This window comes from Phlebotomus papatasi, chromosome 2 (genome assembly GCF_024763615.1).
Source record: "Phlebotomus papatasi isolate M1 chromosome 2, Ppap_2.1, whole genome shotgun sequence".
Classification (NCBI taxonomy): Eukaryota; Metazoa; Arthropoda; class Insecta; order Diptera; family Psychodidae; genus Phlebotomus; species Phlebotomus papatasi.
In genome coordinates, this window is record NC_077223.1 from 22733844 (window position 1) to 22747298 (window position 13455).

Below are 13455 nucleotides of genomic sequence, written 5' to 3' on the forward strand. Positions count from 1 at the left end.
CATTTTGGAACAAAAAGTCAGATGAATTTGTTAGGCAACCTAACAACTCTGTTAACAGAGTTGTTAACAGCTGGTTACCAACTGTTAACACCTGGTCAGTTGGGCAGGAACAGAGAAATCTTCAATGCGATGCGCATTCAAACGTTTTTGTGCATATCCGGCTCCGTGGAGGAGAGGTGGAATCTTGTGTGGTCTTCTCGCTTGCAGAGTTTTAGTCAATTTTTAGCTTTAAAAACTTATTGATTCGTGTAAATTTGGTGATATTTGGACTTTTCAAGAAAGTATTCATCAGATTTAACCGTTTCCGGAGTGAAATTCTCGTAGACGCAAGCAAAAAAATGGTTCTTAATGTCAATAAAACATCTCTCAGAAAAGTTCCAAAAAAGTGATATTAAAATGTTTTATTCCTTATAAAAATGGTTTAATCAAGTAGATTAGAGTTCCCTTTAAACAATGATGTGCAACTTTTAGTGTCCGGTGCAAAATTTACGGTGAAAATGGGGTGTTCAATGATGGCGTGAATCGCGTGCGATAATAGAAACTTGATTCATCTATCGGACAAATCGCCATTAAATTTTCATTTTCCTCTGGAGGAAAATCTAAGGATTTCCTGGGATTTTGTTTGGTGGGATTATGAACCTTATAAGTAAGACATTTTTTTGGCATAGTTGGAGAATCCATACGGTTTGCATGGTAGTCAGAAAAAATCACTGAACTTGAATATCATTTTTGTGTGCGAAAGTTCAAAGCCTCCCCCTAGTGGTGATAAGTATTATAAAATACCAATACAAACAGCTGATCGGGAAATTGATCAATGAGAGTTCAAATAAATCAATAATAATAATTTCAATATATATACAATATATATGTATATATATATATATATATATATATATATATATATATATATTGGAAGTATAAAAAATAAATAGAATCAATTATGAATTTGAGATTTTAAAAATTCGCTATTTTTGAGTTTAAATATTTACTACATATCAAATAGCTAGAGACTTGTAAAAAATATTGTAGATTCCTTCAACCTTCTACTTTACAATTATGTACAGACATAAGAAAAAAATAATTTTAGGTACGTAGTCAGGAAAAATTATTTTCTTTATGGAACACCGGTGTTCCAATCGTCCTTAAAGGGTTAACTGATAATAGAAAACGTTAGAATTCTGCATTATTTTCAAGAAAAGCTTTATGAAATTTTGCTAATAAATTGACGTTTTTTCTTTAATATAAATCTCTTCTGAAGTTATTAAAAATGTGGTCTATGACAATTCGTAATGAAATGTTAATTTATTTTTACGGGATAGATAAATTCAAGAACTATTTAACTATACTGTTAATTTGCAATGCTTGCACTGGGCTTAGGGAAATTGAGGCATTAAAGCTTAGAAGCTTGCCTGTAATGAGCAAAATATAGAGAAAAATTATTAAAATTCTATTTAAAATGTTTAGCTTTGTTATATTCCATTTTTTTTATATCGTCCTTTGTCAACAACTTTAAAAACCAAATTGTTATTTCTAAAAGGATTTGCAAATAATATTATTAAATAAACGATATCTCTCCTTTAGAAGCTTTTGATTTTTTATTCAGTTTTTTTTTAACGCAACTTGAGTGCTTATTATTATGCATTCGTTTTATAGTCTTTAATAAAATCATACATTAATGGGATTAAAGAGCTCTCAAAAAAATTGTAAATAGAACTAATTTTTCTAATTTCGTGTGTATTATTTCTTGTAAAATCACAATTTTTAATAAATTACAAATCTGAGTATTAGTGGTCAAATTTTATTTATACTTTATTTATAAATTATATTTGCATAGGAAAACAAAAAAGATAATAGAAAATATTAAAATTGGGCATTTTTCATAAAAGCTTCTTTTTCTGAAAGGCAAAAAGAATATTGTTATAATATTATAAAGGGATATATGAAAATGTTTTACTAATTATTGTGTTAAGAATATAAGAGTCCTTCAAGCAAATTGTACGAAGCCTGCAAAATTTAAAGTCTTTTCTCAAACTATTTTATTGAGTTAAATCTTCTCTTGCAAAAGAATGAGGATACTCTTGCTCACTCTTTGAGTTTGAGCAATAAAATTCATGAGCCGAATTTTTTTAAATACGCAATCTCAGCCCAAATGGTTAGAGATAAAAAATTAATCTACCAGTGAAGTAGAAAAGAGATTTTAAATTAAAATAACAGCGATATAAAGCTTTTAAACGTCGGATATAAAGAAATATTCTAATTTTGAGTGGATTTTCGCATACAAAAAATGCAATATTAAATATGTGAAATTTGTGCATAAATTTCACATAACTTTAATTATTTAGCATTTTTTACATTTACTGAATGTCTTCAACTATATTTAAGACATTTTTGGTCCGATTTCAGAGAAATTTTTGCCATCTAGGCATGTTCAAGAGGTGCCTAGATAGTTTTTGGCTATGTAGTCACCTATCAAGTCAGTGGTTGTCGCGATTTCAATTCGTTAACCAACTTAACGAATTCAGAGACTATGGGGATGCGGCAATTCTACAAAATGTGTCTCGACTACACTCACACACATTCACCAGCAGTGTACATGTACAGCTATGTAGTCAGACTACACATATATGTAGTCTGACTAGATGCGTTCAGAATTTTCCCCCAGATTTTACATAACTGAATAGCCTTCCATAAACCTTGTTCCCATGCCAAGTTTCAGCTTTCTACCTTTTCTCAGAGAGAAGTTATAGTAGAAAAAGTCCTCATTTTGTATGTGGACTGCTGGAATGTGGCGAGAGGAAACGTATATACACGGATAAAAAGCCTTCCATTACCCTTGAACCTATGCCAAGTTTCTGATTTCTACTTCTTTTCACAGAGGAGTTATAGTGGAAAAAGTCATTATTTTGTACGGGGGCTACAAGAAGGAGTGGAGGGGGGAGGAGTCTATATACATGGTTAAGGAACTTTTCATAAACATTGATCCCGTACCAAGTTTCAGCTTCCTATTTCTTCTCAGAGGCTAGTTAAAATGAAAAAAGTCCACATTTTGTATGAGGGCTACTGGAGGGAGTGGTGGAGGGAGGGGTAGTATCCATAGATAAATAGCTTAACTGTGTTATCACACTTGCACATTAAAATTTTAATATGATTCACATTAATTGTCGCTGGTGAGAGTCCAAATGTGTAATTTGTGTGTTTGAATCATTTTATATTCAAAATTTGATCTAATTGTTGATAAAAAAGATAAACTTGACCCGCAAAATTTGATATAAATTGATTTATAGCATTAATGTGAAAAATTAATGCGATTTTCTCTTTAATTTTTTAATGTGAAAAATATTTATGCTTTAGGTAAATTTAAACTTATTTTTGCAGGCCAAGTCCACTTTTTTTATCAATAAATAGAAAAACCCCAAATATTAAGTGACTTAAAGACGCAAATAACATATTTGGACGCTCACAAGCGACAATTAATGTGAATCACATTAAAATTTTAATGTGCAAGTATGATAACGCCGTAAGTCATACATTGACCCCGTACCGAATTTCATGATGATCCCTTTAGCTGATAGTGAGTAATCCGATGTCAAAGTAGTTTTTTTTTCGAGAGGACAAAGGCGTATTTACAACGACTCCGGGCGAATATCGTCCTGAGTCTCGGTAGTTTTTCATCCTACACCATTACCTATAAAATGCGCCTAATTCCATCTGTGGTCGCCATATAGACCAACTCCCATATATTTTTGCCCATTGTCGTTTCTTCATCATACTTTTCTGAAGATAAGGGAGTTCATGACGAATGTAGCATCATTGCTAACATTTCAATGCAAAGGCATGACATTTCCTATGTTTCCCATATGTTTCTAGCGTTCCGAAAAAACTTCTGAGTTTTTTAGCTGTTTTCTGACTTTATAGAATGAATTAGCAAAAACTACAAATACAAAACAAAAGCCAACTTAATAGTGAAGAGGCAACCGAAAACCCTAAATTGGCAACCTAAGTAGTTTTGGAGATATCTCGTGAAATATATACGAAAACAGGAGAACATTTACACTGAAACCGTTCGCATTTTTCTTATCTAATGTCACCTCCTTGTTTCAATGAATGCAATAGAGCAAAATTTTTTTAGATAGTTTCTAAGTTGATACTCGTCCAAAAAAAAAAGAAGTAAAAATATGTTTATTGCAAAAAGTTTATTTAAATAATTAACATCCTCTTGAAAAAAAATTATTTGCTATATAAAATGTAACAAATTCTTACACAATTCTCTCTCATTTCTAATGTTCTAGTTTTAACAATTCTTCAACCAGTTTTTTTTTAATCTACGGATCTTAAAACTAAAGTCGTAGCAAAAGATTATGTACACTCATAAAAATAGTATAACTTTTTTATCACACATTAAAGTAACACCTAAAACGTTCAATTATAGTCAAGAATACAGAAAACTCAGGGTTTTCTATCAAGTTTTTGCTAAGGAGTTGATACGGCTATCGCTCCTAAAATCTTATCTCTCCAGAGCAGATTTTGGCATAGGCGTCCATCGTCAGCTCCTCGTACTGACCTTTGGATGTGAGGTAGTAGAGGGGATCTGTGACAATTTCTGGATTGAAACCCTCATTCTGGAGGTCCAGTTTTTTGAGTTTAAACGTGCCGGTCATGTCGACTTTAACCAAGAGTCGAACAAATAGGGGCCTAGCGTATGTTGGCAAGGCTTTGCGTAGACCATCGGCAAGGGCTTTGAGGTCCACTGTGCGTTCAGGATCGAGAATTGCGGTCATTCCGGCACGTCCCTCGAGATTGGGAATTTCCACACCAAATACCACGGCATCCCTGTATCCAGCCACATTGCTCACCTGTGCCTCCACTTCACTCGTAGACACATTCTCACCCTTCCACCGGAAGGTGTCTCCTGTTCGATCCTTAAAGTATAGATTACCCCTCTCATCGGCTGTCAGGAGATCTCCTGACAAGAAGGCCGAATCTCCTTTCTTGAAAATATCCCGTACGATCTTCTTCTCCGAAGCGGCTTTGTCGACATAACCCAGGAAAGCTCGAGAGGGATTACCCTCAATGATTTTCCCAATAAAGACGCCTGGTTCGTTGGGTTTGCACAATTGACAGAGTCCATTGCGTCCTCTAATGGGTTCCCCTGTGGCTGGATCTGCTCGAATAATTGAAATCGGGTAGACTTGGGGAATGATCCGGGAGACAAAGCCAATAGCCCCAACAGTATTGTCAATATTTACAATATTGGCATTTCCTTCAGTAGCTCCGTAGAATTCAGCCACTCTGGGAATCTTAAATCTCTCCACGAATTGCGGCCAGATCTGTGGCCGAAGACCATTGCCAAACACCAGTCGAATCTGGTGAGCCTTGTCCGAGGGAGATGGAGGAGTGGCTAGGACATATCTGCACATTTCTCCAATATACTGTGCCACGGTGCACTTGTATTTCTGACAATCCGGGAAGTATCCACTGGCCGAGAACTTCTTCCGGATGACCACAGTAGCTCCGAACAAGATCGCCTGGCCGGCATTCATAATTCCTCCGGCTGTATGATAGAGTGGGAGGGGAGTGTAGAAGATATCGTCTTGACGGAATTTGGCCAGGTGATGAATGGCAGCACAGATGAAGATGTACCTTGAGTGTGTGATCACAGCAGCTTTAGGCATACCCGTCGTTCCCGACGTGTAGATGTAGAGCAAACGGTCATGATGATTGGCTTTTTTGGCAGTTGGCCTATCCTTGGAAGCTGCCAACATTAGACTGGTCAGATCCTTTGCCGTGCTCTGGCATTTACCATTTGCAGCATCGTTGAATTGATACAGTGACACAGATGATGGCATTGTTGGGAGGATTTCCTCGACAGCTGCCGAAAAAATGAAATGCAAATTTATTCATCTATTCGAACATTGACCAACTGCTATTTTAACGAGATTGCGCTTCAAGTTCACCAAAATAATTTTGTCATTGGATTTCTTCAGGCTATTTCTTCACACGAGAAATGCAGAAATGGTTTTTACTGTTTTGAGTGGGACATGAAGAAATTAAGTAAAGTTAATTATTTCTTCAGTTAAATTGAATAAATCATGGTAGGGTAAATGTCCTAATTCAAAACCATTTCCAGATGCTTTAACTTGACAGAAGATTCAACACATTAAGTTCATATTTTTTCTGAAGGAAATTACATAAATTTGCTCATTGACTCTTCTAGAATGTTACTGTTTAGTGAAAATTCTTTAGATATAATTTGAAAACTTCTTAAATACAAGAAAAATACACGAGTGTAAAATACACTTCTATTGGAAACAAATTAATCCAAATGGAGACAAGGGAACTTTTCTAATTGGAGACAAACAGTATAAGTGAAACCGCGACGAAGGGCTTCCAAAACCTTGTTGAGTTGCTCTTGAGTGAAGGATTTGTACTTATTCCTTATCTTTTCTCTTTTCCCATCTAAAACCATAAGAAAATCTCTCCAAAAATCATATTTCCGGGGTTTCCTATTGAAGCATTTGCAGACACTTCAGAAAAACCCTTTTTGTTCACGAAATAGGTAATTATTTCATTTGAAAAGTTCACGTACCGTTAAAAATAAAGATGAGCACTTAATTTAAGTAAAATTAGCCAGAAGTACGACATAAATGTTAAACAAAACAAATAAACAATAAATAAAATTAATAAGATTCGAATCAAAATATGATAATACTCCATGTCTGGTACTATTTGACCCAGAATTTTTGAGAATGGTCACAAAATTACCTTTTAGAAATCGGCTCAATAAACGTATTTCCCTACAAAATAGGGGAAAATTACTTTCACAAAGTTGTAGAGCGGTAAATTTCCTATAAAACTGAGCTAATTAGAAATTTTTGAAGCGATCGAGTAGCTTACAAAAAAATAAAATTTCCGTTTTGTGGCTTTTTGCCCCAGTCTCCACTACTCTTTTCCGTTGTAAATTTTAGTAAATAGAGTTAAAACAACTCTTCGTGCAAGTTGAATTGTTTCGTCGGATATCGATGTAATTAATACTCTTTCTCGATGTAAAATTTCATCTCGACTGAAGTATATGCTTAAGTGTTTTCGTTTTAAGAATATACTTCAGTAAAGAAGATTTTCGTGCGATAAACTTCAAATGGAACATCAACTAGAAATGTGCCTAAGAGTGTTTCATGCAGACATGTGCGTGTATCATACGTGATATTTCGCTCGAAACATAGGAAACTTCAGGACAATAATTAATGAAGAAAATGATAAAATAAAAATAAATAAATAATTGCAAAACATTCATTTTGGGATATGAAAGGGTTATTTCAACTCGAAAAAGAGATTTTTAACTCTTGGAACGAATTATTTTAACTCTTAAAACGAGTTATTTTCAGTCTTAAAAAGAGTTATTTACACTCTTTTGTCATGTAAATTTTAGGAAAAAAAAGTTAAAACAACTCTTCTAAATATTACACATAAATAGAACTAAAATCAAGTCTAAAATATAGTTAATCGAAAATCACAACGAAAAAGAGTTAATTCAACATCGATTCGAGTAAATTTTACTCGATTATTGTTCTGAGTGCAGGCAAAAACGTCAGGATTTTTTAAGAAGGGCAATTTTTGATGAAAGTTGCTTCTAGTGTGTACCTTTAGATACCATAACATTAGAAATTAAAAAAAAAGACTAATAGTAAATGCCTGCAGAAATTATAGCATTTTTTGCTACTATAGGGTAAAGTGGTACAAGTTGGACAGTGGTAGAAGTTGGACAATGGTACAATTTGGACAGGGCTTTTGGTCTTGATAAATTTAGTACTTCATTTTTATTTGTATATTTTTAATGCTTTAGTTTTAAAATTTGGTTCCTTATGCTTAAAAACAAATTTTGTACTGTATTTATCAAGAAAAAAGCCATGTCTAACTTGTACCGGCGAATTGTCCAACTTGAAACACTAATTCCAAATTATACACTTTACCCTAGCCAATAAAAGACTACTTTACTGATTGAGTTGTTCCACAAAAAATTGAAGTATTCTTGAATTCCCTTCTATATAAACAAAAATATGAAATTGAAAACTAGCACTTTCATAATGTTCATAGATCTAATTAAAAAGTTATTTTTGTCCAAATACCTTATCGTTTTTTTTTTTTTAAATTAATAGGGGAATGTTGGCATGGTTCGCATAGAGTGAACCTTCAAACAATGCAAATTTTCTCTTTATTTGCAAAGAGCAAGTTTGTCATTTCTTAGTCATAAGATAGATCATTTTTAAGCTCATGAAATGAGATGAGAAATAGTAAGTCAGCTCTTCGCAAACAAAGACAAAATCCGAATGGTTTGAAGGTTCACTCTATGCGAACCATGCCTACATTCCCCTCCAAAAGAAATTTAGTAAATTTTTTTCAAATATCTTATTTTGGAAGTAAATCGATCTGTGAAGTATTTGTTTCTCAGTCAAGGAAGTATTATGAAAAAGTAATAGTTTTAAAGAAAAAAATGCCTAATGTTTTCTTTTAACTGTATTTTTTAAAGGCGCTGAGATCAGTGATATCAATAATTTAAAATATAGGGCAAATGTGCCAAATTTCGGCATAGTTGCATGCAAGCGCCAAGGTCTCAAGTTTGAAATGCAATATTATTAATAAAAATTGAATATTTTTATTACTTCTTTCTAAGGAGTATTGCTTGGAACCTTGTAGACGGTTTATCGTCTTTATTTTATCTAAAATCATTCTTAATACATTTTTAAATAAATAAAAATGTTGGCATAGCTTTGGTGCCTTATTTCGGCCACCTTCATTCTCATAGTTCTTTGCCCATCGGGAATTCTTCAAATGTCTTTTTACATCATCTTGTTTGTGGAATCTGCATTTTTTGTTATTCTTTTGCACTGTATTATCTCTAGAGTATTTAAAAACCAAAAATTCATGAAAATTCGCGGAACAAAAAATATGGCCGGAATTACAAGCTGGCCGCAATTAGGCACACTTACCCTATTGCTTTGAAATTTGAAATACGAATATTTAGAGATAACTACCTTCATAAGTAAAACAATTTAAAAAAAAAACGTTTTTATGCACCCTCTGATCCAGAATCCTTCTTAATTTTCAATTTGCTAAGAATAGGGTAACGTATGGTATTTTTGGACAAGGTGCTTTTCGGGACATAATATGGGTATTTTGGGACACATCAGAAATCCTATAAATATTTGTTTTCTAATTATTTTTAAGTTCTATATGAAATATCAACCTCTTTACATATCAGATAAACATAAAACTTCTGAAATTCTATTTAATTTAAAGCGTGAAATAAATCAACAATAATTTAAATAAAGTATTCATGGACTATTGAAAAATATTCACAAAAATTGACTTAGGTATGATTGTTCAGCAAAGATGAAACATAATTAATGAAACAAAAAGATTTGAAAATAATAATTTACAGTAATGTCTGGCTCGGCCTGTCTGGCTAATTTTTTACTCCCTCTTTTCCAAAAAAGTACGTTTGGGAAATTTTTTTATCGCTAGAAAAGTTGTTTTTTATCGACTAAAATAATTAAGAATAAGAGATATTTTAAGGTAAATGATGATTTGTAAATATCTCACGTATGAACATATTTAAAATTTTTACCAATAACTAAAGAATTCTTAAAAATCCTTTATTAATCTTAAAAGTTTTCATGGAAGATTTACTGGCCAATATGTAATCTAAAAACGATAAATGCCATCTAATTCGACTGAAATTCGCATCTCTCATCAACTTGTAATTAATATCTTAGCTCTTTTGATCTTTCGTTTAGAACTAAATTCATTGTATACACTCTTTTAGAAAAGTTTAGACGTGATTACTAATGAAAATTAGTTGTTCGGGCGATTATTATCAAATCTATTTAAAGTAGTTCTTATATTCTTAAAACATTATACTCATAATAAATTTATTAGTAGTGAGAATATAAGACAATATTTACGTGGATAAGTTGCGGCAATTATTTCATAATGCTTTCATACAATTATATTTGCTTGTGTTAATTAAATGAAATCATTATCCCAACTAATATTGGTCACTAATTCCTTTTAGTTCTCACAACCAATGTAAATAGATGGGCCTTTATTTTCATAAAGTTATGACTACTTTTCCAATAGTAAAGAGTGGTTTTTATTTTAGTAATGCGTTGAAGTTCTTTCGAATTTTAAGCAACTAATAAGAAATATGCATCACAATGAATGCTATATAGTAACCACAACTAATATGATATAGTTATTACAGCCAATAAGATGGGTATCAACCCCATTTATTTAGTAATTGGAACTAATATGTTATAGTACCCATTACTATTTTGATTTAGTTGTGACAACTAAATGAAAAGGATACTTTAACTAACTGTGGTCAACTATTTCATTTAGTTACCCAAACTAAATATATAGTTGGGTCTATATTTACTATATTTTATAGTTCTAATAACTGCATATGAGCTTGTACGAACTAATTTTTTCTAAGAGTGTAGAATTAGCCTTTGATAAAAGGTTGAATCATTTGAACTTAATACAATGTTTATTTCATAATAACTACATTGCTTTACTCAGCAAAAAAAGATAAACTCCTATAAAATTTTTCAAGTCTATTTAATGCATCTATAAATGTGTTTGTACAGGTTTTTCCGCGAAATGTTGATTGCAAGGACTATACCAATGAATCTTCTTTATTCATTCGTTAAAAATATTGCAAAATTCGCGTGCAAAAGTCCATAGTAAATACGATGATGTCACGCCAAATAAAATTTTAAGCACGGTCACATAAATGGAAATATTTTTTGCGTCTAACTATTCAGTTATTTAGCGTCTTCAGCGCACGAGGGTAAGAGTGTTAATATAAGTTTTGGGAAATAATTGTCCGCAGAAGAAATATCTCCAAAGATAATTGTTTAGGCAAATATTTTTCATTACTCACCTTCAATGAGTGATTCCCCAAAGATAAGTGCGTTGCACTTTGCCACTGTAACACTGTGCAGAAGAGATGCTTGACGAAGATTATGGTTGATGAGCGGCACAATGACGCCCAGGCGAGATAATCCCATCCATATGGCGATAAATTCTGGGCGATTTTCCAGAAGAAGCCCCACAACATCACCATGCTTATAGCCATGGGAGTGGAAGACATTAGCTACACGATTCGAAAATTCATCAACTTCCCGGAATGTCCAGGTGCGACCTTCGAAGACAAAGCAGGACTTGTGTGGTGTTTTAGCTACATGTTCAGCAAATACATCCGCTACAGTAGCATTGCTTCTCTGCAGTTTCTTAACCAACAACAACAGTTTAATATACCGGAAGAGAGCCCTGGAAACGAAAGAAAATGCCTTTAGTAAATAATCTCATGCATGGAGAGGTTTTAGCAGCTAAAATGAAGATGTGATAATGAAATGGAATTTGAAACTGAAAGTGATAATTTCGGCGAGACTCTGTGACACACATTTTTTCCCCAATATTGTGACGTTATTTTCACTATTTTAGTCTTTAAGATGTTTTGCTTAAATACATACATCGAGAAAAGAATACTGAATTTAGGCAGTTAATTTTAACATAATTAGTTATGGCCTGATGGAAGATATTTTGAGAATAATAGTGTACACCACTTCCTTATGATGCTTCTGCGATACTTCTAATCGAAGAACATAACGAGGTGAGGACAAAAAATGGCTATTTGTTCCTGTACATAATTTCAATAATTACCATAAAATTAAAAACAATTCAAAAACACTAAGATTTAGCTCACCTTAAGAACATTTTACTCTAAAAAAGTGTATTTTTCTGATTGAATTTTAGAAACTTCCCAAAATTATTCAATTTCGATTAAAAAAACTCTGAATAAAATCTTAGAAACTTGGAATAGATTTCTTATGGGATAACTTTGGGGAGAAGCTTTTGATCAACTTTTCTAAAAGAAAGCAAAATGTTATCTGTGAAGGAGTTTTTAGGAAATGTCTGAAGTTTTTCACATCTACCCAAATACTCAAAATTGGTTTTGAATTGAATATTTCGGAGTATTTTTGAAAGAATCTGGAAAAATCTTGGTATCTTTAGCAAGCTTTCAGCACGAAATCCTCCAGGTTCAGTAGGATTGAGTTTAAATTAGATTATTTTTAAACACAATACACTGAGAAAAATCCGAAAAAGTTAAAACAACATTCCGGAAATGTTTATTTTACACTGCAGTATTTATCAGAAATCGGTGTAAATATTATGCTTTTTAGGTGTATTAAGGGTTAAAGTTATCCTTTTTCATGGTTATTTTACCCTTAAAAAGGTGTAAAATTAACATTAGAAAATTTTAATATATTTTTACACCTAAAAAGTGTTAAAGTTATGAGGAAAAAAAGTTAATCGCACCCTCGTTTTTTTCTCAGTATAAGAACATTTTTTTACCGGAATATCTCTGAATATGTTTACGTATTTATGAAATGGACTTATGGTGAATTGTAGACAGAGATCTTGTAGAATACTTCCAATGTACAGTGAGTGTCAATAGTTTGTTACCTAATGGATGTTTGAGAAATCAAGTGAAAAAAATGATAGAAAAAAATACTTTTCCAAATTTTTCTTTTTGCAGATGAGTTCCTTGTAATCCGTAGATATTATTTATAGTTTTCAAAAAAAAATAATTAATTTTATTTCATATCAAAAATAATTGTTTTCCAAAAGTTGGTCATTTTTGAAAAATCAAAAGTTTGTTGCCTCATTAAAAAAACTAATTCAAAATGGTGAAAACGTGCAACCAACTTTATGTAAGCCGGTTACATTTTGAGCTTATGTCATTTGATAGGCAAATGGTGGATTTGTATATTTTTAAGGCTGTCAATGTTAAATATATAGGTGTAAGAGTGATGATAAATAACAAGAAATAATCAGTTTTTTGATAATTCATAATTTAGGTTATAATGGCAAATTACAAAAAGTTGAAAGGTGGGATATTGTCCAGAGATACTGCTGGAAGGAATCGGCGTCGCTTAACTCTTTCGCGTCCCACTTTTATTCAGCAGATGAATTCATGTAAAATTGAGTTTTTCCTAATGCTTTATGATCAAATATAATAGTTCAGAGAGGAATAAAAATTTTCCATTGCGTGAAAACTCGGAAAAACCCCGGGTCATATATGACCCTGTTGTCCTCAAGGGAAGTGTACATACCATTTTCAAAATCTATATCACGGGCTTTCTAAGAGTTTTTTTTTGCTTGAAGTTGTTAATTTGGCCAAAACCATGGCAAACTGGATTGCTTTGATGAACACTGTACTCCTGGTGTTCAAGGAATCTTCCTGGAAATTCCTTGAACAGTCACTGTCACAATATTTTGAGTGGTATTTGGCAAAAATAAACTTGTATACATATTTATTCACACACAATACAATTGCACAATATGAGACGCTTGCAGAATACTCTAAAATATTGCAAAATATGTTATAATTCA

General features: G+C 32.5%; 1 protein-coding gene across 1 annotated transcript in view; it reads right to left on the reverse strand.

The window, feature by feature from the left end:
* Positions 1-4174: 4174 nt before the first annotated feature.
* The window catches only part of LOC129803097 (long-chain fatty acid transport protein 4-like), a 36065-nt gene continuing 26784 nt past the window's right edge, over positions 4175-13455 (reverse strand). The window contains exons 3-4 of the mRNA XM_055849437.1: positions 10940-11328; positions 4175-5869 (exon numbers count right to left, since the gene is read on the reverse strand). Coding sequence (XP_055705412.1) covers positions 4497-5869; positions 10940-11328 — 1762 coding nt within the window. The 3' untranslated portion in view covers positions 4175-4496. The remainder of the gene's footprint in view (positions 5870-10939; positions 11329-13455) is intronic.